Here is a 24656-nt window from a genome sequence, read left to right as displayed (position 1 = left end):
TCGGACATAACATCTACCAGAGGAAAGTCTTCATTCACAATTCTGAGATGTTATATGACTGCAAGGGCTGCAAGTCAAGCTGGTGCTAGAAGATGTGAAAAAAGGCAAATTGTCATTACCCTTGTCCTTTAGGAACAAGCACCTTTCAGCATGCCCACCTGTCAGTGAGACATCATGACGTGTTCCATGGTACAGCTTCTGTAGTTCACAACAAATCTGTCCCTACCATGGAAGGACTGCTTAGTTTTGCTTTCCTCACCCCTCTTGCAAGGTCAAAGGTTTCCAGTCCTCATCTGTCTTGAGGACCTCTAGCAATGGGAAAGCAGTGATAGGCTAAGCTCTGCATTGCACATGAGCTTCCACTGTTATCCTCATACATTCCTATGTAAATGGAAAGATATATCATTTTTATGGCATGAAACTTCTAGTGGTCAAAAACTTCTAACTCAGCTCTTTATCCACCTATGTGTATGAATGTAGTATATTTATGAACCGAAGACTTTAACAACTGCACTTTATCAAATGGGTAGAGTTTAAAAATCTAATAACACAAACGTGAATGCAACAAGTATACCAGGAATATGCCATTGTAATCACATTCTGCCACCATATCCCAACCAACTCACAAGATTAACACCAAACCACTGACACCACTTTACCTCCTCAGACCCCTGCTGCCAACCTAATCTAGGGTAAACCAGAGACCAATACACGGACTGTAAATACAGATCAGGAAAGGTCCTATCTGCATTCTTGTTTCAGGTCAGTGAAGAGTATTGAAGCCATGGTGTTAGTATGGCAAACAGGGAACTAGCATTTTCAGAAGGACAGATCAGGGATGCAAGTCATGATTTTGTTCTCATGACAGGTTTTCTTGAAGAAACCAGACAGGTTTAAATAAAGCTTCATCTGTCAGATCAACAAAAGGCTTCTTGTGCACAATAAATTGTGTTCTGAAGAAACAGGTGATTATGAGTCAAAAGTGTATTCATCGAAAATCACTACTAAGAATGACCATCTCTATAAACCATCTTTCCTATACAAAGATATAATACAACATTTCAATACTAGTGTATCCTCAAGCTAGCTGTGGGAAGGGTACAGCCTCCCCCTTAGATAAAAAAAAAAAGAAAACTAAAAAAATTGCTCCCAGCAGTCAGCATAGCCCTGCTACTAAACAACACCAATTTATGTTGTAATCGCATCCTGTGAGGGTATCAATCCCCCACAGAGATATAATCTCCCTAATAAAATGTAACTACAATTTACACGTAACACAAAATTAGTTTCTATACAGGACCTTTTGGAGCTGATATACTAAAGTCAAACAGACTGTTCACTTTTCAAGGAAATGTTCTCGTTGTTTAGAATATAAATAAATATAATACTAGATCAAGGAATAAAAAAATATATTATAGTAGTTGATCAAGGCATATAAATAAACATAATACTATAAGAAGGAATAAAAATAAATATAATAGTAGATCAAGGCATAAAAATAAACATAATACTATAAGAAGGAATAAAAATAAATATAATAGTAGATCAAGGCATACAAATAAACATAATACTAGATCGAGGAATAAAAATAAATATAATAAATCGATCAAGGCATAAAAATAAATATAATAGTAGATCAAGGCATAAAAATAAACATAATACTAGATTGAGGAATAAAAATAAATATAATAGTAGATCAAGGTATACAAATAAACATAATACTAGATTGAGGAATAAAAATAAATATTTATTTATTTATTTATCGAGTTTATATAGCGCCAAAGGGTTTGCTCAGCGCTGTACAATAGAGGGGGGACAATACATGAAACAGAACAGTAACATCAAACAGTACACAAGGGGTAAGAGGGCCCTACTCTTTCGAGCTTACAATCTATTAGATTATAATAGTAGATCAAGGTATACAAATAAACATAATACTAAAACAAGGAATAAATATAATAGTAGATCAAGGTATATAAATAAACATAATACTAGATTGAGGAATAAAAATAAATATAAAATAAATAAAAATAAACCGAGCTCCTGGTCTTCCCCCCACCCCGTGCCCACTCCCCATCTTCTCCATCACTACTAACAACGCCACCATCTCTCCCACCCCACACGCCAAAGTCCTGGGTGTCACCCTGCTCTCCCACCTCTCCTTCCTACCCCACATCCAACTGCTATCTAGATCTTGCAGGCTCCACCTCTGCAACATCTCCAAGATACGCACATTCTTTACCCCAGACACCACCAAACAACTCGTACACTCCCTCATCATCTCACGCCTGGACTATTGCAATTCCCTTCTCACTGGCCTACCCAAATGAACGCTATCCCCACTCCAGTTGATCCTAAACTCAGCAGCTAGACTCATCCACCTCACCAACCGCTCCACATCTGCCTCTCCCCTCTGCCAATCCCTTCATTGGCTCCTGATTGCCCAACGCATCAAATTCAAACTGCTAACTCTGACCTACAAAGCCATTCACAACGTCGCCCCAAACTACATAACTGACCTGATACGCAAATACTACCCTACCCGTGCCCTCCGCTCCTCACAGGACCTCCTACTCTCTAGCTCCCTGGTCTCCTCCTCCCACACCCAATTGCAGGACTTCTCCAGGACTTCCCCCATCCTTTGGAACTCCCTACCCCAATCCATCAGACTGTCGCCTCCCCTCCTCACCTTCAGGCGCACCCTGAAAACCCTCCTCTTCAGGGATGCCTACCCCAACCTCACCTAACACCCGACCTCACCTAACAACTAACCTCCTCCACTCCTCCCGCCACTACATCCCCCACAGCCATCTCCTCCTGTGCCACCTTCCCCTCCCTCCTAGATTGTAAGCTCCAAAGAGCAGGGCCCTCATGTATTGTATTGTTACTGTCTTGTCTCATGTTCTGTCCCCCTTGCTATTGTACAGCGCTGAGCAAACCCTTTGGTGCTATATAAATACTGTATAATAATAATAATATAGTACTATAAGAAGGAATAAAAACAAATATAATAGTAGATCAAGGCATACATAAAAACATAATACTAGATCAAGGAATAAAAATAAATATAATAGTAGATCAAGGCATAAAAATAAACATAATACTAGATCAAGGAATAAAAATAAATGTAATACTAGATCAAGGAATAAAAAGAGAGATTATACTAGATCAAAGAATAAAGAGGAATATAATACCAGATCAGGGAATAAAAAGAAATATAATACTAGGTCAAGGGGTGAAAAGAAATATACTACTAAATAGGGCAATAAAAAGAAATATATTAGATGAAGGGATGACTGTAGTGGTGTCCAGAATAGCGGACACATGTGCAGTTAGCAATTTGTGCTCTAGATGTCGCTGTAGCTCTTCAGCTATAGACCAGGAAGTGAATAGAATGTGTCAGCTGTCGGTGGTTGTCTCGCTGTGATGACGTAGGTGTTGTGAGCCGCACATTGGAAGCAGTGATGGAGGAGGCTGGAGAGTTGAAGTGGTAAGTGTGGGCAGTCGTGGTTACTATGGCGGGAGCCGGGCTCGTAGTGTAATGAATACAGAGCAGACAGGAGGAGGAGAAGGCTGCCCGTGGTCAGAGGTGTGTTCTGGCTGCACCGAGCACACTGCTGGTGGTTATGGCTCTGCATTACTTACTACACTCACCTGACATGTAGAGGCACCCTCGGGCCCATTCATACTACCCTGGCCAGGCTGCCTTGCTATTTCCAATCAGTGGACCCCTCACCACAGCTCAGATCAGCCTTTCCCAACCTGTCCACCCCAGAGGAACCTGGAATACATTTTCAGGTCTGCTAACACTGACTTTTTGTACCCCTTACATTGGTGGTCAGTGAGGAGAATCCCCCCCCCCCCATTGGTACTGTGCAGCTGGCTCTGCAAAGAGACATTGACCCCAGAAATATACTGCCACCATCAGGTGGGAGGTCAGTCACAATATAACCACATGACCTCCGGATGGCTTTGCCTCCTTCATGACCAGGACATTTTTTTTTTTTGCAGTTCAGCACTGCACTACTTTAACTGGCAACAATGCAACACTGTAGGCAAATTCAAGTTATAGCATATTTTGATACGACTAGAGCTTTCTTTTAGTGGTATTTAATGAGCGCTGGTTTTTAATTTTTTGCTATCTAACAAAAAATACCAAAAATTTGGAAAAAAATGTTTTTCTTAGTTTCTCTTATAAAATGTTGGAAATAAATATTAGGTGGGGGGGGGGAGATATGTGCAGACACACACCCCATAGCATTACAGGAGTGAATGAGATCCTATTCAAATGCTGAGCTCAGCTACTGCTGCTCTAAGGAGAGAGTGGGCCCTGTGCACGCATGGTCTGTAGGCAAGGTGACTAAGAACAGTGATATGATCATGTGATGCTGAGTGCTGGGCCAGTGTCCCAACTGTGAAGTGTGGTGGGGGGGCTGCTATTAGGATTTTTTTGGACATGCTTTAGGGGCTACCAATATAGCATACAGGTATGCAATTTATAGAGGAACTTTTTTTTTCTTTTAATGTTAGTTTTACAAATACTGTAGCTGCTGACTTTTAAAAATCAGGTACTTACCAGTGCCTGGGGTCCAGCACTGTCTTAGCACAGCTGGCTCTTCTTACTGCTGTAGGTCTGCGGCGCTGCCATCTTGGTTATGGTAGTCAGCTGTGGCTTCCTGAGAAACCGCATCGGACTCTCCACTGCAAATGGGCAAGCTAGTGCGGTGCTTTGTGAAAGGTCCTGCACATGTGATGTATCTCAGGAGGGGGTGGGGCAAGCAGTGCAATCCTTTTCTAGGTGAGGATTGCAGAAGTGAGAGCAGGTACCAGTTAAAATCAGTACTTACCTCCCCCCCCCCCCCAGAAAAAAAAAAATTTGCAACTCCGTTACAGGCTGGGGGGTGGGAGCAAACCAGCGAGACTTCACTTTTCGGGGAAAGTACCATGATGTATGTAATACGGAATATATTGCCACTTACCAGTCCTTTGATGTGGTATCTGCATTAGTTTTCTCTATTTTTATTTCCTTTATTTTCACTAGGTTATCCGGCCAGTAACACACTTCCTGTCTTGGGGCATTCCTATTTTGGATAGAAGGGTAACAGAGACACCATTAGACAGAAGCATTGTCAGTCTGGGGAGAAAGTAGTGTTAGATGTATTAGCAGATTTTAATAGCAGATTTAAATAGACTTGACCAACAAATAAAGGATAAACTCCAGGTAACACTTTTTGAGCAGTTACAGCAACAGTTTTATTTTGTTTAATAAACCCACAACATAAAATCAGTCTGTATATGCAGTAAAGCATGCTTATTATACTCAGTGTGGAACCTGTGGGGTTAATCCTCTGCATTGTTTAAAAATGCTGTTCGATCCTGACTTCTCTGATCCTCCCCTTCTTCCAGTGTCCCTCTCTTGTCTCCTGATAAGACATATCGTGGAGACACTCTGCATACGCTCAGTTTGGTGTATATTGCTAGAGAGGTTTTTTTTGTTTCCTTGGGAGAATGCATGTGATCAGCACAGGGCCAATCAGCACTGGTCAGACAGAGGTTAGGGGTTTTACATCCTCCTAGAGCAGAAAGAAAACTCCTACAAGCTTTAACCAGTGCTCTTCTGGACACTGATAGAAGTCACAAGACTGCTCTAACTGCTGATGAGAAAAGGTATTTAGCAGTTTATATTGACTAATATAATTGCATTTCCATGTTCTTTGTACTGTGGGAGACCAGATATAGTGAATAGAGGGTCCTGGGTTTACACTTTAAATAAAAGCTGGCCACTGTAAGCACCCCTGCAAGTGTTAAATTATTTTCATCATCCCTCTAATTTTGCTGGACAGCTTGGTCTGTTAAAGGAAGGCAGACCAAATAATAGACTTACTGGCTAGATGAAAGTAAAGGAGAAAGAGTAGAAAAACGAATGCAGCCACCACATCTGAGGACCGGTATGCTACCATACAGTGCAGGAGCGGGTGGCCATTTATAAATGGCCTCTGTATTCACTGCCTGTGCACGCTCCCTGGGAGCGTACGGCACCACTATCCAGTGCCCGCTGTGGCCGACCGCTTTACGGTACCTCTATGTGAAGTCCTGATCATGTGCTCACTGATTGGCCAATCAGTGATCACATGAATAGTAGTAAGCAAGATGTCACTTCCTGACATCATTGCTTACTACTTGTGAAATCTGTGAATGATCATAGAGATCACATGGTACAAGGCTATTCGCAACAGCCTTGTACCATGTAACAAGCTGTGGCCAATCACAGCTCTCACAGTATTTCCCAATGGCTGCAAGAATGCAGCCAGAGAGGAGAAATGATTGCTTTTATGGCCTTTATGGGTGTAAAAGCAATCCATATAAAAAAAAAAATCTTCATCACCCCCCACAAGTAGTACAGTGTCATTATGGTGACATAGGTTATTTATTTGCAAAACTTTCTAAGAAAAACACTTTTTTTTTTTTCAAAATGTTTGGACCTTTTCATTTATATAACAAAAATATAAAAATCCAAGTGGTGAATAAATACCACCAAAATAAAGTTTTATCTGTCTCAAAAAAATACAAAAAAATTAATATGGGTACAGTGTTGCATGACCGCGCAATTGTCATTCTAAGTGTGATAGCACTGAAAGCTGAAAATTGGCCTGGACAGGAAGGGGGTGAAAGTGTCCGGACTTGAAATGGTTAAACAAGAGATTTCTTTACAGTATTGTTCATTTACGGGCACCCCTTGGCTGAGCTGTTTTACACAAAAAGACAGTTAGCTTGCAGTTGCTACCACAATGCCAGAACTCTGAGCAGTTCTAATCAAGCTACATTCTGACACATCTGGTAGTATGGCAGTTTTCTTCTTTTTTTTTTATAATTTAAATATTTATTGATTTTCATTTTAAATACTTTTCAACATCATGATATACAAACATATATATATATTTATACACTATAGTATCCATCATTTCTACTTTATTTACTTTATTCCAAAATCCCCCCCTCCCCCCTCCTCCACCCTCACCCAAATCCCATCTTCCTGCTTTTCCTTTTCTCTACATCATTTTATCTCAGCAAGTGCAGTTTTCCTATTACTTTCTTTAATCTTTCCTATATTTCATATATAACTTAGCTTTTTCCCAATTCTCCCATTTCCTATTATAAATCTCCATCCTATCTTCCTGGACATGGCACAACCTTTCCATCTTTTTAATCTGCTCAACCCCTTCTATCCAGTCTTCTTCCTTCGGTACCTCTGTTTGCTTCCAAAACCTGGGTATCAGAGCTTTTGCAGCATTAATGTAGCACCATATCCCTGATTTTTTATATTTATTGGCTGATATGTCCATGTTATGCAAAATACACACTTCTGGGTCTACTCCAATGTCTATTTCTGTTATTTTTCTTATCAAATGGATTATTGTCTTCCAGAATACCTGAATTTTTGGGCAACCCCACCATATGTGATATGTTGTACCTATTTCACCACATCCCCTCCAACACCACGGTGAACTCTCTTTACACATCTTATTTTCAACATTTGGTGTAATGTGCCATCTTGTCAAACACTTATAGTTCATCTCTACTTCTCTCATAGAAATGTTTTCGTGGGTTAATCTATATATTCTCCTCTGCTTCTCCTCATCTATCACGCTTCCCATATCAATTTCCCATTTTGTTATATATGTTGGCTTTGTGTTTATATCTAGTTCGGTGAGTATTTTATATACCTTAGCAATCCCGTGTTTCCCATCACCTTGTGTACCCAAAACCTTTTCAAACAAGTTCCAGTTGTCTCTTGTCCTTAAAGGTTTTGGTAAACTTCCAACAAAACTCCTCAATTGAAAATACCGCCACTTGTCTAATTTAGTGAAAATCTCACCCTCTTTTTTTTTCAATTCCCCAAATGATCCTATTTTATCCCCCACCAAAATATCTCTTAATTGAACCTCTTCCTTTTTAAACCACCTTCCTCCTATTTCTTCTCTACCAGGGGGGAAAAACTCAGTGTTTTTTAGTGAAATCAGTGTTGAATTAAAAGACCATTTCATACTTTTGTGTAAATTATCCCAAATTTTTAAAACATTCAAAGTGTATGTATTTACATTATCATTTAGGCCCCTATACTGTGTTGGAACCCATATCACCTTACCCAAATCTGTTCCACTAAGTTCATTCTCTATTCTCACCCAACTTTTTTTATGGTTCTGTATCCAGTCTATAGTTCTTGCCAATACTACAGCTTTGTAGTATCTTTTAAAATCTGGAAGCCCTAAACCACCTCTTTCTTTCCTCCTACTCAACAACTCATATGACAATCTTGGTTTTTTATTCCTCCATATGTATTTTGTTATCAGTTTCTTAATTAACTTAAAAAAGATCTCTGGGAGTTTAATTGGTATCATTTGATATCTATATATGATTTTTGGTACTATTATCATTTTTACCAGGTTAATACGGCCTATCCATGTCGGAGTTCCCTCCTGCAATATTTTTAGCTCCTCTCTGATTTCATTAATCAGTGAAATATAGTTTAATTTATAAAGGTGTTTATATGAAGCTGTGAGATTTACTCCTAAGTATTTTATATCTCTATCTTTCCATTTAAAGGGAAATTCCTTTTGTATTTTTTCTTTTTCATTTTTTGAAATATTTATATTTAGAATCTCCGTTTTTGTTGGATTAATCTTTAAATTTGACAATTCTCCATATTCCTTTAATATCTTCATTAGGTTTGGGAGTGTTATCCTGGGGTTTCCCACGTAGAACAACAAGTCGTCAGCAAAAGCGGCGACTTTATGTTCCGTGTCCCCTATCTGGATTCCCTTTATATCTCCGTTTAACCTTATTGTTGATAGCAGTGATTCTAATGATATAACATACAACAATGGGGATAGTGGACATCCTTGTCTTGTACCGTTTGACATCTCAATGGGTTCTGACCTCTCCCCGTTCACCACAACTACTGCAGAGGGGTATCTATACAACTTTCCTATCCACTCTCTCATCCTGGGCCCAATTCCCATGACTTCCAACGTATCCATCATGAAACTCCAGTTCACTCTATCAAACGCTTTTTCAGCGTCTATAGAGAGTAGTACCACCGGTTCTTTTCCCTTTTTACTTTTTTGGATCAGCATCAATGATCGTAACCCATTATCTCTACCTTCCCTCCCGGGAACAAAACCCACCTGGTCCTGATGTATCCATTCCGGCATTAGCTCTTTCAATCTATTTGCCAAGACCTTTGCATATAGCTTAGTGTCAGTGTTTAATAATGAAATAGGTCTATAGTTCGAACACTGTGTAGCATCTTTTCCCTCTTTTTGAATAAGCACCATTTGAGCTTGTAGCGATTCTTTTCTTACTTCCATCACTCCACCTAATGCATTCATATATTTTCTAAGTTTTGGTACTAAGATTTCACTATATTTTTTATAATATCTCACAGTATAACCATCTGGTCCTGGGCTTTTCCCAGACGCTGTGCCCTTCAAAGCTAGTTTTATTTCATCTTGTGAGATATCTGCATCAAGGGAGTTCAATTGGACTTCGCTTAATTTTTGTAACCCAGCCTTCTCTAGATATTTCTTTCTCTTTTGATTCCTCTCACTTTCTATATTTTCTGATTCCCGCAGGGGATTTATATTATACAGATCTCTATAATATTCCATAAAAACTTTGGTGATTTCTCTATTTGAGTGTTTCAGATTCCCCTTAACATCTTTTATTTTTTCTATATAATTTCTATTTTTCTTTTTCCTCAGGGCCCTCATCAAATATTTTCCCGATCTTTCTCCCCATCTATATCTCTCGCTCAAAACCCTGTTATATGCTTTTCTCCTCTCCTCTTCTATTACACCTTCCAATTCTTCTTTCTTTTTTTTTAACTTCAACTCTATTTCTTTTATTATTCTATTCTTGTGTTGTTGTTCTAGTATACTTATTTCTTCTAAGAGCCTACTCATTTTCTCTCTTCTTTCTTTTTTCTTTCTTGCCCCAATCGCTATCAATATTCCTCTTATGTATGCCTTATGAGATTCCCACACTGTAGCTATGGACACATCACCTGTCTCGTTTTCCTTGAAATACCGTTCAATCTCTTCCCCTATTTTCTGGGCTATTTCCTTTTCTACTAATAGTGTCTCATTCAGTTTCCAGCCCAGCCCTCCTGTTTTCCCCTTCCCCCATTCCAATTTCATTATAACTGGGGCGTGATCCGATAGAGAGATTGTCTCTATTTCAACTTGAACTAGGTGGTCAATTAATTGATGTTCTATTAATATGTGGTCTAATCTTGAATACCTCTTATGCATGTTTGAAAAAAAGGTATAATCTCTATCTTGCATGTGTGTAATTCTCCAGGCATCTACCAATTGACTTATACAGTCATGGCCGAAATTGTTGGCACCCTTGATATTTTTCCTGAAAATCAAGTATTTCACACAAAAAAGGTATTGCATTAACACATGTTTTGCTATACACATGTTTATTCCCTTTGTATGTATTGGAACAAATATAAAACAGAGGCAGAAAAGCAAATATGACATAATGTCACACAAAACCCCAAAAATGGGCTGGACAAAAGTATTGGCACCCTTAACTTAATATTTGGTTGCACACCCTTTGGAAAACATAACTGAAATCAGTCGCTTCCTATAACCATCAATAAGCTTCTGACACCTCTCACCCGGAATTTTGGACCACTCTTCCTTTGCAAACAGCTCCAGGTCTCTCTTATTGGAAGGACACCTTTTCCCAACAGCAATTTTAAGATCTCTCCACAGGTGTTCAATGGGATTTAGATCTGGGCTCATTGCTGGCCACTTCAGAACTCTCCAGCGCTTCTTTGCCATCCATTTCTGAGTGCTTTTTGACGTATGTTTGGGGTCATTGTCCTGCTGGAAGACCCAGGATCTTGGACGCAAACCCAGCTTTCTGACACTGGGCCCTACAGTGCGACCCAAAATCCTTTGGTAATCCTCAGATTTCATGATGCCTTGCACACAGTCAAGGCACCCAGTGCCAGAGGCAGCAAAACAACCCCAAAACATCATTGAACCTCCACCATATTTTACCGTAGGTACTGTGTTTTGTTCTTTGTAGGCCTCATTCCGTTTTCGGTAAACAGTAGAATGATGTGCTTTACCGAAAAGCTCTATCTTGGTCTCATCTGTCCACAAGACGTTTTCCCAGAAGGCTTTTGGCTTACTCAAGTACATTTTGGCAAACTGTAGTCTTGCTTTTTTATGTCTCTGTGTCAGCAGTGGGGTCCTCCTGGGTCTCCTGCCATAGCGTTTCATTTCATTTAAATGTCGACGGATAGTTCGCGCTGACACTGATGCTCCCTGAGCCTGCAGGACAGCTTGAATGTCTTTGGAACATGTTTGGGGCTGCTTATCCACCATCCGGACTATTCTGCGTTGCAATCTTTCATCAATTTTCCTCATCCGTCCACGACCAGGGAGATTAGCTACAGTGCCATGGGTTGCAAACTTCTTGATAATGTTGCGCACTGTGGACAAAGGCAAATCTAGTTCTCTGGAGATGGACTTGTAACCTTGAGATTGTTGATATTTTGCCACAATTTTGGTTCTCAGGTCCTCAGACAGTTCTCGTCTCCTCTTTCTGTTGTCCATGCTTAGTGTGGCACAGACAGACACACAATGCAAAGGTTAAGTGAACGTCTCTCCTTTTTATCTGCTTTCAGGTGTGATTTCTATATTGCCCACACCTGTTACTTGCCCCAGGTGAGTTTACAGGAGCATCACATGCTTGTAACATTCTTATTTATCCGCAGTTGTGAAAGGGTGCCAATACTTTTGTCCAGCCCATTTTTGGAGGTTTGTGTGACATTATGTCGAATTTGCTTTCTTTCCTCCCTTTTTTTGTTTTGTCCCAATACACACAAAGGGAATAAACATGTGTATAGCAAAACATGTGTTAATGCAATACGTTTCGTGAGAAATACATGATTTTCAGGAAAAATATCAAGGGTGCCAACAATTTCGGCCATGACTGTATGTAGTTCTTTCTTCAAGAGTTTCAGGGCCCTACTTCCTTCTCTCTGTACATGGGAGGTAGCATCCTTTTGTGGATCCATACAGAAATTAAAATCCCCAGCGAGAATCAAACGACCTTTTTTGAAGTCCATCAACTTCCTCAGCACTTTTTTCAGATATATCTCTGGGCTTTTATTAGGACAATAAATATTGGCCAGTGTACATTCGATCTCCTGTAGTTTTCCCTTTAAGAACAAAAATCTCCCCTCTGGGTCTGTCATTCTATCTTCCAGCTCAAACCTAGTATTCTTTGCCATACCTATTGCAACACCCTTCGCTCTCTTGACCGGGGAATCTGCATAATACCATGTTGGGTGATTTCTGGACCTCAGCCTAACATTTGATTCTATCTCAAGATGTGTCTCCTGTAAGAATATTACTGAGGCTGCTCTATGATGTAATTCTTTAAACAGTCTAAATCTCTTCCCAGGGGAGTTCAACCCATTTACGTTATATGTTATAAACTGAATCTCTTCCATCTTCCATAAATCTTCTCTTCCCCTTCTTCTCCCTTCTCACTTGCTTTTATGTCTTTTTTTTTTTTTTTGCAGGAAAAATACCCCTCCTCTCCACTTACCCACCCCCCCAGCGTTTCCCCTCCCCCCCACCCCCCTCCCCCTCTTTTTAGGCCTATCATTTGCCTATTGATCATTTATGGAATAAACTTCCACTTTTGATCTAAACCTTGGGCTAAAAACTCTGGGCATGGACGTCTTTCCCCTTGTCCGACCTCCCCATAGCTCCCCTGGTCCCTCCTAGTTTCATCTCCAGCACCGTAAGGCAGGGGCGGTAGGGTGAAGGCAGACCGGCAGTTTTCTTCTTAACCCTTTTGTTTCATTACTTTGTGTTCATTACTTGGAACCAGCATGCAAATAATGATGTGTGTGTTTACAGATGTGCATGCTTGTTTCAGGTCATTGGCTCAAACTTACTGAAACCGGGGGTCAGCATACTGGTAAGGCAACTGGCATCATCAGAATTGAATGACTATGGTAATCCCAGATGAACAAAAGCAGACAAGGGCGCACTCTCATCGTGCATTACCGTGGTACACCACGTATTTATTGTGTAGACAAATAGATGTACACTCACAAACCAAAGGAAATTAAAAGCAAACTATGTAGTCCGCAAGGACAGTCAATATAATGCTGTGCCCTTAATAGGGATAACTGACACGTTTCGGGAGACGAACCCCCTTCCTCAGAGCTAGCTTTGTTTGTGAGTATACATCTATTTGTCTACACAATAAATACGTGGTGTACCACGGTAATGCACGATGAGAGTGCCCTTGTCTGCTTTTGTTCATCAGTGTCCAGATTTCCCGATCTTTGAAGGGCAGCACCTCTTCGTTTGGCATTCTGAATTCCTTTTAGTCTGCATGAAGATTTGAGCGCTGGTTTCGTTTGTCTTTGGATGGCAATCCCCAGGTTTAAAGTTTGCTATAATTTAAGGCATTTTCTTATGTGTTGTTAAAGGATAAGTTCACCTTTGGGAACGTTACATGTTCCCACTGCTACAGCCGCTCACTGATTTCCCCTGAGACAGCTGTACGGAGAGAAGATCCCCGTACAAACTGTCACTCTTTGGACAGAGCATGGCTGTGCAGGGCTCCACCCACACGGCCACATCATTCATTCACAGAGTTCTGTGAATCAATCAGCTAAAAGTAACGACATCTTTTGCAGCTGCCGGCTGTTGTTAAGCATTGAGCCTTGGTAGTTCATTGATTCTTCCTGTCAGTGTGCAACTGCCTGCCTGTACCATGTACAGGCAGACAGATTACACTGACAGTTTGCAGGAGACCTGTATGGCATCAGTGATCTGCTGATTGCTGCTGCAATGCTTTCCAGGCTCCTGAAAAAAAATAGTAAATACACGTTTTTACCTTGCAAAAAATGTGTATTTATTTATTGTTTTTGTTTTAAAGGTGAACTTATCCTTTAAAGCAGGGGTGGGCAACTGTGGCCCTCCAGCTGTTGGTGAACTACAAGTCCCATCATGCCTCTGCCTTTGGGAGTCATGCTTGTAACTGTCAGTTTTTCAATGCCGCATGGGACTTGTAGTTCTACAACAGCTGGAGGGCCAGAGTTGCCCACCCCTGCTTTAAAGCAAGCATAATGTTAAAAATACAATCCAGTCAAATGTGAAACTTAAAGTGATACTAAACCCACAACAGTAAAATCAGTCTGTATATGCAGTAAAGCATGCTTGTTATACTCACTGTGGAACCTAAGGGGTTAATCCTCTGCATTGTGTAAAAATGCTGTTTGATCCTGTCTTCTCTGATCCTCCTCTTGTTCTAATGTCCAAGTCTTATCTCCTGATAAGATAGACTGAACCCTTAGCCACATTCACATGCTCTGTTTTTGTTTTCTTGGGAGAGTGCAAGTGATCAGCACAGGGCCAATCATCACTATCTAGACACAGGTCAGGGGTTTTGCATCCTCCTAAAGCAGAAACAAAACTCCTCCTGCAGGCTTTAACCAGTACTCTGCTGAAGTCACAAGACTGTTCTAACTGCTGATGAGAAAAGGTATTTAGCAGTTTATATTTACTAAAACAATTGCATTTCCATGTTCTGTGTACTGTGGGAGACCAGATATAGTGAATGCAGGATCCTGGGTTTAGTAACACTTTAACCACCTTCCGCCCACCATATAGTACAATGACGGGCGCAAGGTGGTTCTCTCGTTCTGATAGGACGTCATAGGACGTCCTTCTATTCTCGCCGCGCTGCACGCTCCCTGAGCCTCGCGGGGACATGTACACTGATCATCAGGGCACTGATGATCAGTGTGGCCCCAGAAGTGCCACCTGTCAGTGTCCATCAGTGCCAGCAGTCAGTGCTCATCAGTGCCACATCAATGCCACATATCAGTGCATACCAGTGCACATCGATGCCACATATCAGTGCCCTTCTGAGCTGCCTTTCAATGTCACCCATCAGTGCCAGTCAGTGCCACCTATCAATGCCAATCATTCGTGCCAGCCAGTGCCGCCTATCAGTGTCATGTATCAGTGCTTCCTTTCAGTGCCCATCAGTGATGCCTGTCAATGCCCATCAGTGCAACCTACCAGTGCCTCCTCATCAGTGCCACTTATCAGTGTCCATCAGTGCAGCCTATCAGTGTCTATCACTGCAGCCTCATTAGCGCACATCAGTGAAGGAGAAAAATCACTTATTTACAAAATTGTATAACAAAAACTAAGAAAAAACATTTTTTTTCAAAATTTTCAGTGGTTTTTGGTTTGTTTAAGAAAAAATAAAAATCCCAGAGGTGATTAAATACCACCAAAAGAAAGCTCTATCTGTCTCAAAAAAATGATAAAAATTTCATATGGGTACAATGTTGCATGACCGCGCAATTGTCATCCAAAGTGTGACAGCGCTGAAAGCTGGAAATTGGCCTGGGCAGGAAGGGGGTATAAGTGCCCTGTAGGCTTGTGGTTAAAGTACAACTAAAGGCCCCTGTATGTCTAAACAATTACCCTATCCATTTACTGTGTGATGCATAGGCCATATAATGTAACCAAAAAACTTCTTTGACTAAGCCAAATCCTCTTTCATTTGTGTCTCACATGCTACCCCTCCCAGACACTTTAGCACACAGTGGGAGGATTTCAATAAAAGAGACAGTACTGCTAATCCAGAAAGCAATGGGCAAGTCTAGGTGTGGCCAGGTACTCATTGACAGGCTACAGTCTTATGAATCATCATTGATCATGTTGATAGCAGGGGCGGACTGACCATTTAGAAACTCGGGCACTGCCCAAGGGCCCGGGGTCAGTAGGGGGCCCCATGAGATGCCCCTGGTACCTTTTTCATAGGCTTTTTTGAGTTTGGGCAAGGACACAGGGGCCCCATGATCCCCTATATCCACAGGGGCCCCATGAGTTGTCAGTCCGCCCCTGGTTGATAGCCAGAGCCCACAGTGTCTTCTCATCTGACTGTAGTGCACAGCCTACCTGGGAGTGACATTAGTGCTCAGAATTCAGAGCAGTGTTGTCACCCCATCACAGGAAGCAGTATGAAGTGGAATTTACTGTCAGGTGTCACAGGTATCTGTGAGACATTGCAGGGATATCAAGCAGAAAATGTAAGTACAGTTGAAGTTTGTTAAAGGGAATCCATACAGTTCTCCTTGTATAAAATGCATGCAGAGGATGTAACCTTCTGCTTAGGGCTTCAGTTTTTTCCCCAGACTTTGGGGTCAATTCACTAGAAGATTCCGCTTGCAATATGAAGGTCACATGGCTCATTTTTCAGAAACATCACATGAGATAATAAGAGTCAATTCATCAAAGTAAAATATCAAATGTGAGGTAAATACTGCAAAAAAAAGATAAATCATAAGTCAGTTCACTAAAGAACACAGACATTGGGTATGTATCACCTGGCAGTAGGCAGTCTGTGTTTTAGCAATGTAGAAAATACCAACGAGGGGAACTCTGCACTGACCAGGAAGATAAAAGTCTACAATGTATCCGTGTGGAAATGTTCTGCCCTGAGCTCAGGGATGGTAACATGTCACCAGAGGGAGATGGCTCTGTGAATGAAAGCACACTACAAGGTTTTCATAGTTCCATAACATTTCTGTGTGCATTCATTTACTGAACTATCTCCCTCTAGTGCGGTGTTATGTCCTGTACACACAATGAGACTATCGGACAAATGGCCGTCTGTTTTGGGTTTTTTTGTATGCTAGTCTTATTTCTAAAATAAAGAGGTTACTAAAGTTACACAAATTCTTGTACGATTGAATACAACTTTGGAAATGATGTATTGTAATGTATTCTTTCGTTTCCAAGCATGTACAGTCTTTTTTTAAAATTTTCATTATTTTTTAATTTATATATTAAAAAAAACCACAGTGGTGATTAAATACCAACAAAAGAAAACTCTATTTGTGTGAAGTAATGATTTAAATTCATTTGGGTACATTGCTGCACAACTGCACCATTGTCAGTTAAAGTAACAAAAGTAGCTGAATAGCAAAAAATGCCCTGGTCATTAAGGGGGTAAAAGTGGTTAACTTATTCATAAAATTGCCCCTGGAAATGTACTACTTTTAGTAGATTGTTAATATTGTTTATTAAAGCAGAACTCCGGTCAAAACTTTTATTTTCCCATGCAGTGGGGCTGTGTCCCACTTCCTTTTAGAGGGTGGCCATGTTCGTTCTCCATAGATTCACTGTATGTAAGAAGGTAGCCACCCTCTTTTGCCCACTCCTCAGATGGAATAAGAACTATGGGATTACATTACCGAAAACAACGTGCACTGCTTATTTTCAACATATGGAAGTGAAAGTGAAAAGAAGAGGTTTGGGAGCTTACAGAGGATGTTCCAATGAGGCAGAAAAACACAATTATATAAAAAAGAGATTTCATTGCCATTAAGTAGTAGATGTCAATGGATTATATTTGGAGAATAAGGGTATTGTTTAGTTGTCACTTTATTGTGTGTGAAAAATTACAGAAATTGCCTCGGACACAAAGTGGTTAAGGAGAACCAGCCATGATCAGATGTACTGCATTCTGTAATATTAATAGTCAGCCTTTAATTATAACTGCAGAAACTTCATTCGGAAAGATTATTACCTATTTGTCTGAGAATGACCCTGTAAGCCATTCATAGAGGGTTCAAATCTATGCCAGTTCTGCAGGGACTAGCTGAGGTTCAATCCATCTATGGGCAAGGCTAATTGTACCCAAGATGATCCAGCGATCAACTTGGGTACAACCAACATGTCAGATTTTTACATACTATAGCTAGAGCCTCTAGCAGTAATCACTGTGTTCTTCCCCACTTTGCTGGGAAAACATAATGGCTCTACAGGAGGGATTCCCCTATCAATGCCGACTGTGTTGATAGGGGAATTGAGCCGTTTTCTTTCCTGCAACCCGTGGTAAAAGGAAAGAAAATCACATAATCTGTGGCTTCCCCTTGTTATATTGTCAGGGATCAATTACTGCCATACTTCACACACCATAGATTCAGAAGATGGGAGACCATTTGTGAAAGAAAATAGCACTGACATATCTGGTAGAATATTAGGACTGCCAGTAATAACTCTCACAGCTAATGCACTCCTAGTCACACTGTCTGACTTCAGTCTTCTGTATATCAGTTTGAAATGTTTTCTTTCTCTTTACAGGGATATTGAACCATGCAATGGCAGAAGTAGTTTTTTCACCCGAGAGTCTTATGAAACATATTCTCTTGGTCCCACTGTTGCCGAACTTTTACTTCTCTGTAACAAGTAAAGTATTTTTTTTTGTCTGTGCATATAACATGTATATGCTATAACAGCTTGATAAATAATAATGTTCTTTAGCAAATAACATACATTCCACATTAAAAATTATGTTACCAAATTAGTATGTGTCGTAAATTGTCTCCATCATTTTCTACTTCTTCTTGCTGGAGGCTGCCATTTTGCTGAAGCCCAGAGCCCCTGAACAGCAGTAACTCATAAAAAGGAACTAAACCCATTGATTTAATTTTTTCAAAAAACAGTTGAATTCCTGGAATGTCAGGATTGCTGTCAACCAAACTGTCATACCATCAGATGGCTGGTGTCATAACTGATCACATGTACAGCATCATGGCAGTTGCAGATCAAACAGATGCAGCTTCCTTGTCTGTAAAGAATAGGAGGGTTTGATTCCGTGTTAAGGCTATCAGCAGATCGGTCTTTACAAATTCAGCAGTGCCTAAAAATGGAGAGCAACTGAGCATGTGCATAGCAGGGTGAGACATACACTTATTTTTAATTTATTACATAGTTATACCTGTGAAAGGGGCCAGCCTGAAGTGATCTAGCAGAACTTAATTTTCTGAGTAAAGTTCCACCTTGAATTATTTTTTATGTTTAGCTAATTGCTGTAATTACTTTTAATAATGTATTGTATATGTCTCAGCCATCAGATCTTTGGTGCATACAGTGGTCACAGCCATCTCTCCTGCTTTGCTCACTTTAACATAAAAAAGACTGTGTTTGTAGTGTAAAGTGCTATGAAGTATAGTAAATGAACTTTATAATTCAATACAACTACAAGAAACCCAATCAACAAACATTGATATCTAATTAGTCATTGTGGATTCTATTTGTCTTCAGTTTCAAATAAACTGTGGTGTCACTTTCATTGGAGGACAAATTAAAGGAGATCTGTAATCACAGCATACACTTTAATTTTATAACATCAGCATTGTAATAACCATGCAAACAATAGTTACCTTTGACAAGTTTACTTGATAAATCTCCTTTCATGTTGTGAGTGCTGTCTGTCTGCTGGCTATCTCTTTCCTGTATTCCCTACATGTTTTGCAGCTCCTTCTTTGTTCATTCCTTTGGTTCATTTTTAAGTATTGCGTACCTTGCTGCTTGTAAGCTGTGATCCCTGTACTGACTTCTGAAACTCTTCATTATCACCTCTATTTCAAAAGGCAGACTGAAATGTGTGACATGGCAGTGCATATTCACAGGGCATAGTAAATATGTGTCACAAAATTAAATGTATGGTGATCTTCACTAAGTAAGCGGAGTAGGTGAAATAGGAGTAGGATGGAAAGAATTGAAATCCAGTGTAGAAATTAATATATGATTTTCATTTTTGATCATAAATACACTTTAAAGTGGAACTCCATTGCATCCCAAACCAAAAATGATATACAATTCAAAACAAACTCCTCCACCCATCCATGTCTCCATGCTTTATTTTGTGGAGAAATCATTTTGAAAAACACCTCCTGGCATTTCTGGCAGTGGCCATCTTGAGTAAGGACAGATGATTAATGTAGCAGTTACTTCCTGGAATTCATATGTCCTTAGCCCAGGCGTTGGCTGAGCTGAGAATCCTCCCTCCCCTTCTAAAGACACCTGGGATATATGACATCATTTGCCTAGGCATAGAAACCAGTAAGTAAATGAAGGAATGCAAACAAAAAAGGTTAAACCAAGTAACTATAATATGTTTTTATATCTATTTACTAATGCTAGCAGTATAAGGATTAGAAATAGTCCATGTTGATTGAGAGTGAAGTTCCGCTTTAATGTACATTGTACAAATCTAGAAGCACTCTGTGTGTTAGCAGTATTTGGCTACCTGGCTTCTGCAAATTTTCCCAGACCTTCTTTGACCTAAAACAAGGTAATTAAACACATTCGCAAATTCATTTGGGGACAGGTGATTTGCTGCTGTTTATAGACTTCTCTTTATTGCCTAACACCAAAATAGAATGGGGAAGAATGAACATTTCTTTCAGTTTTTATTTCTGTCCTGTGTCACCTGTACAAGAAACAGGCATTAAAGTTGTGACTGATAAAAAAAAAAATAAAAACATTGTCAGAGGTTCCAACACCTCCCCACTTTGCCGAAAATGATGTTTTTATTTATCTGTGTCCTTGTGGCAGACAAGATGAGCCTCATTTACACAGGTATGTGTGTTTCTACAAGGCCAAGCTTTTCCTGCTGGCATAAAAACAGATCAGTTTAAACATTGTTATATCCATTGCGTTTTAATGCTTTTAGATGCATTTACAGATGCTTGCATGCATACATGTGGTAAAAATGCAGGATCTGCATGGCCTGTCTGAATGGTCCAGTTAAGTTTAATAATTCTGCATGCAGATGTGTGCAGAACTAGACCGGACGCATCTGTACTCATTTGTTTTTCCTGCCCCTTGTGAAGGAGGCCATAGGGACCCAGACAATAAACGCTGGCAGTCTCTAACCCTTCCACAGCCTCTCCAAAACAAAAGGTTTATCTTTTATGTTTAAAAAAAAACAAAACTTTTTTTATTCCACTTCCCAGAACCCATTACTTAGTTTAACCACTTCGAGTCCGGACACTTTTACCCCCTTCTTGTCCAGGCCAATTTTCAGCTTTCAACGCTATCGCACTTTGAATGACAATTGCGCGGTCATGGAAGACTACCCATATGAATTTTTTGGCATTTTTTTTAGACCGATAAAGCTTTATTTTGGTGGTATTTATAGGTTTTACAGATGACGTGTGCTTTGGATCATGAGCTGTTCCAAGCCTTTTCCACATTTTTTTTCTTCCAGTCATTCTGGTACAGATTACTCTTAGTTTCATCTGTCCAAAGAATGCTTTTCCAGAACTGGTCTGGCTTTTTTAGATGTTTTTTGGCAAAGTCTATACTGGCTTTTCTATTCTTCAGGCTTATGAATGGTTTGCACCTTGTGGTGAACCCTCTGTATTTGCTCTTGTGAAGTCTTCTCTTAATTGTAGACTTTGACAATGATATGCCCACCTCCTGGAGAGTGTCCTTCACTTGTCTGGATGTTGTGAATTGTTTTTTCTTTACAATAGAGAGGATCCTGTGATCATCTACCACTGTTTTCTTCTGTGGAGGTCCATGCCTTTTTATGTTGCTGAGCTCATCAGTGCGTTCTTCTTTCCTCAGAATGTACCAAACTGTTGATTTGGCCACTTGAAGCCTTACAATGGCCTGTTTCACTTGCATGAACAGCTCCTTTGAATGCATGATGTAGGTTCACAGCAATAGATTCCAAATGCAAATACCACACTTAGAATCAACTCCAGACCTTTTACCTGCTTAATTTATGAAGAAATAACGAAGGAGTAGCCCTGACCTGGCCATGAAACAGCTTTTGATTCAACTGTCCAAATTCTTTTGGTCCCTTGAAAAAGGGGGGGTGGCTACTCTTAAGAACTGTAATTCCTAAACCCTTCCTCCAATTTGGATATACATACCCTCAAATTAAACCTGAGAGTGTGCACTTTCAGCCCATATCCATTATATAATTATAGCCTGAATATGTTTTGGTAAATACCTGAAAAAAAAACTAAAATTGTGCCTGTGTCCAAATATATATGGACCTAACTGTGTATATGTGTGTGTATATACAGTGGGGAAAAAAAGTATTTAGTCAGCCACCAATTGTGCAAGTTCTCCCACTTAAAAAGATGAGAGAGGCCTGTAATTGGCATCATAGGTAGACCTCAACTATGAGAGACAAAATGAGAAAAAAAATCCAGACAATCACATTGGCTGATTTGGAAAGAATTTATTTGCAAATTATGGTGGAAAATAAGTATTTGGTCAATATCAAAAGTTCATCTCAATACTTTGTTATATATCCTTTGTTGGCAATGACAGAGGTCAAACATTTCCTGTAAGTCTTCACAAGGTTGGCACACACTGTTGCTGGTATGTTGGCCCATTCCTCCATGCAGATCTCCTCTAGAGCAGTGATGTTTTGGGGCTGTCGCTGGGCAACACAGACTTTCAACTCCCTCCAAAGGTTTTCTATGGGGTTGAGATCTGGAGACTGGCTAGGCCACTCCAGAACCTTGAAATGCTTCTTACAAAGCCACTCCTTCGTTCCCCGGGCGGTATGTTTGGGATCATTGTCATGTTGGAAGACCCAGCCACGTTTCATCTTCAATGCCCTTGCTGATGGAAGGAGGTTTGCACTCAAAATCTCACGATACATGGCCCCATTCATTTTGTCCTGTACATGGATCAGTCGTCCTGGTCCCTTTGCGGAAAACAGCCCCAAAGCATGCTATTGCCACCCTCATGCTTCACAGTAGGTATGGTGTTCTTTGGATGCAACTCAGCATTCTCTCTCCTCCAAACACGACGAGTTGTGTTTCTACCAAACAGTTCTATTTTGGTTTCATCTGACCATATGGCATTCTCCCAATCCTCTTCTGGATCATCCAAATGCTCTCTAGCAAACTTCAGATGGGCCCGGACATGTACTGGCTTAAGCAGGGGGACACGTCTGGCACTGCAGGATCTGAGTCCCTGGCGGCTTAGTGTGTTACCGATGGTAGCCTTTGTTACATTGGTCCCAGCTCTCTGCAGGTCATTCACTAGGTCCTTCTATGTGCTCCTGGGATTTTTTCTCACCGTTCTTGTGATCATTTTGACCCCACGGGGTGAGATCTTGCATGGAGCCCCAGATCTAGGGAGATTATCAGTGGTCTTGTATGTCTTCCATTTTCTAATTATTGCTCCCACAGTTGATGTGTTCACACCAATCTGCTTGCCTATTGCAAATTCAGTTTTCCCAGCCTGGTGCAGGTCTACAATTTTGTTTCTGGTGTCCTTCCCCCAGTTTTTCATTTTTTTTTTTTTCTCCAGGCTTTCCCATCTCTAGGCAAGGCCGAGCCAGGCTGTGTGTCTTGAGAAGACGCAAACAGCGCAGCTCGGAAGCAAGCCCACACGAGTTCCCACAGGAAGCAGCTTCCTATGGTGGGCACTCAGTAGGGAGGAGGAGCCAGGTGCGCCAGTGGGGGACCCAAGAAGAGAAGGACCAAGGCTGCTCTGTGCAAAACCATTGCACAGAGCACAGAGAAGAAATAGAACTTGGGTTTTCAAAGTAGTAATCACTGTGATGGGCTGATCACTAGGAATGCACCCATACCAGTATCGGTTCCGATACTGAGTATTCTCTCGGGTTCTCATACTTGTGAAAATGCTCCCAATACCTAAAACCGATAATTTGCGGTGCAATTTGCGTCCATACAAAATGAATGGGTGCAAATCGCACTGCAAAGATAGGCATTGCAAGTTGAAGAGGAATGCGGTGAGATTCCTGTCCGAATTGCATGTGGTTTCTGCCACCTTTCCTGTGTAAACCCAGGCTGAAATCACTATGACAAGCCTGGGTTCACACAGGAGCTATGGAGAAACTGCATGTGAGTTGGACAGGAATTGCACTCCATGGTATTCTTTGCAGTGCGGTTTGCACCCAATCATTTTGTAAAAGTATTGGTACTTGGTAACAGTGAGTACTTCACCAAATGTATCAGTACTCATACTCGCCGATTTTAAAGGAAAAAAAAAAAGGTATTCGTGCATCCCTACTAATCACAGTGATCACATGATCAGGAGCCATTTCCCAAATGTCACTTTTGGTGACAGCTTTCAGTACAAAAGAGAGCTTATATGTGGCGCCGGTGAAGAAAGACCACTTTGACGTTATATGTATTATGCGATCAAACACAGGTTAAGAGGGGGGCGTGGGCTAGAGCAGCATGGCGTAGGGTGCATTTTTGTGAGCTCCGTCCGTTTCTGCTGATCCTGCACAATGTCCTGCTCTCTCTTATACCTGTTACGCCCGCTAGCCTCTCTTCTACCCTCCCGTACCATGTCCCCAACGGAAAAAGTTGCCTACGCATAAAGAGAGACAATACGGGGGATGATGGCACCGTTGCTTCCTCTGCAGGTGAACCTGTGAATGCTGATACTAACAAGGTGTTGGAGGCCAGAGCACTCTAACTTGCAAAATTGAAGAGGTAAAGTTTGATATATCTCTTATTCGGCAAGACTTACAAAAGCTCTGGGAGTGGGTCATGGAGGCGGGGGTGCACCTTAGCCATGTGGAGGATGACCTGCTGCCATTACAGGTTACCACTGAATGCCTGCAACACCAATTACACGCTGTGCTGCAAAAGCAAGACGACATGAAAAATAGACTTCAGAGGTGCAATCTAAGATTTGTTGGTCTACCCGAGGGTGCAGAGGGCTCGGATCCAGTTACTTTCCTGGAATCACTGCTTACCACTACCTATGGCAAGACAGCGTTCTCCCCCACCT

At 40.8% G+C, this 24656-nt stretch overlaps 1 protein-coding gene across 1 annotated transcript in view; it reads left to right on the top strand.

The window, feature by feature from the left end:
• Nucleotides 1-3426: 3426 nt before the first annotated feature.
• ICE2 (interactor of little elongation complex ELL subunit 2) overlaps nucleotides 3427-24656 on the top strand; it is a gene marked incomplete at its 3' end in the record, with an annotated part of 111479 nt that continues 90249 nt past the window's right edge. The window contains exons 1-2 of the mRNA XM_089663923.1: nucleotides 3427-3490; nucleotides 18213-18317. Coding sequence (XP_089520049.1) covers nucleotides 3465-3490; nucleotides 18213-18317 — 131 coding nt within the window. The remainder of the gene's footprint in view (nucleotides 3491-18212; nucleotides 18318-24656) is intronic.

The sequence above is a fragment of the Staurois parvus genome, unplaced genomic scaffold (genome assembly GCF_062004578.1).
Source record: "Staurois parvus isolate SC_StPar_1 unplaced genomic scaffold, SC_StPar_1.0 ptg001805l, whole genome shotgun sequence".
In the NCBI taxonomy this organism is placed as follows: Eukaryota; Metazoa; Chordata; class Amphibia; order Anura; family Ranidae; genus Staurois; species Staurois parvus.
This window is presented reverse-complemented; position numbering and strand designations above follow the sequence as displayed.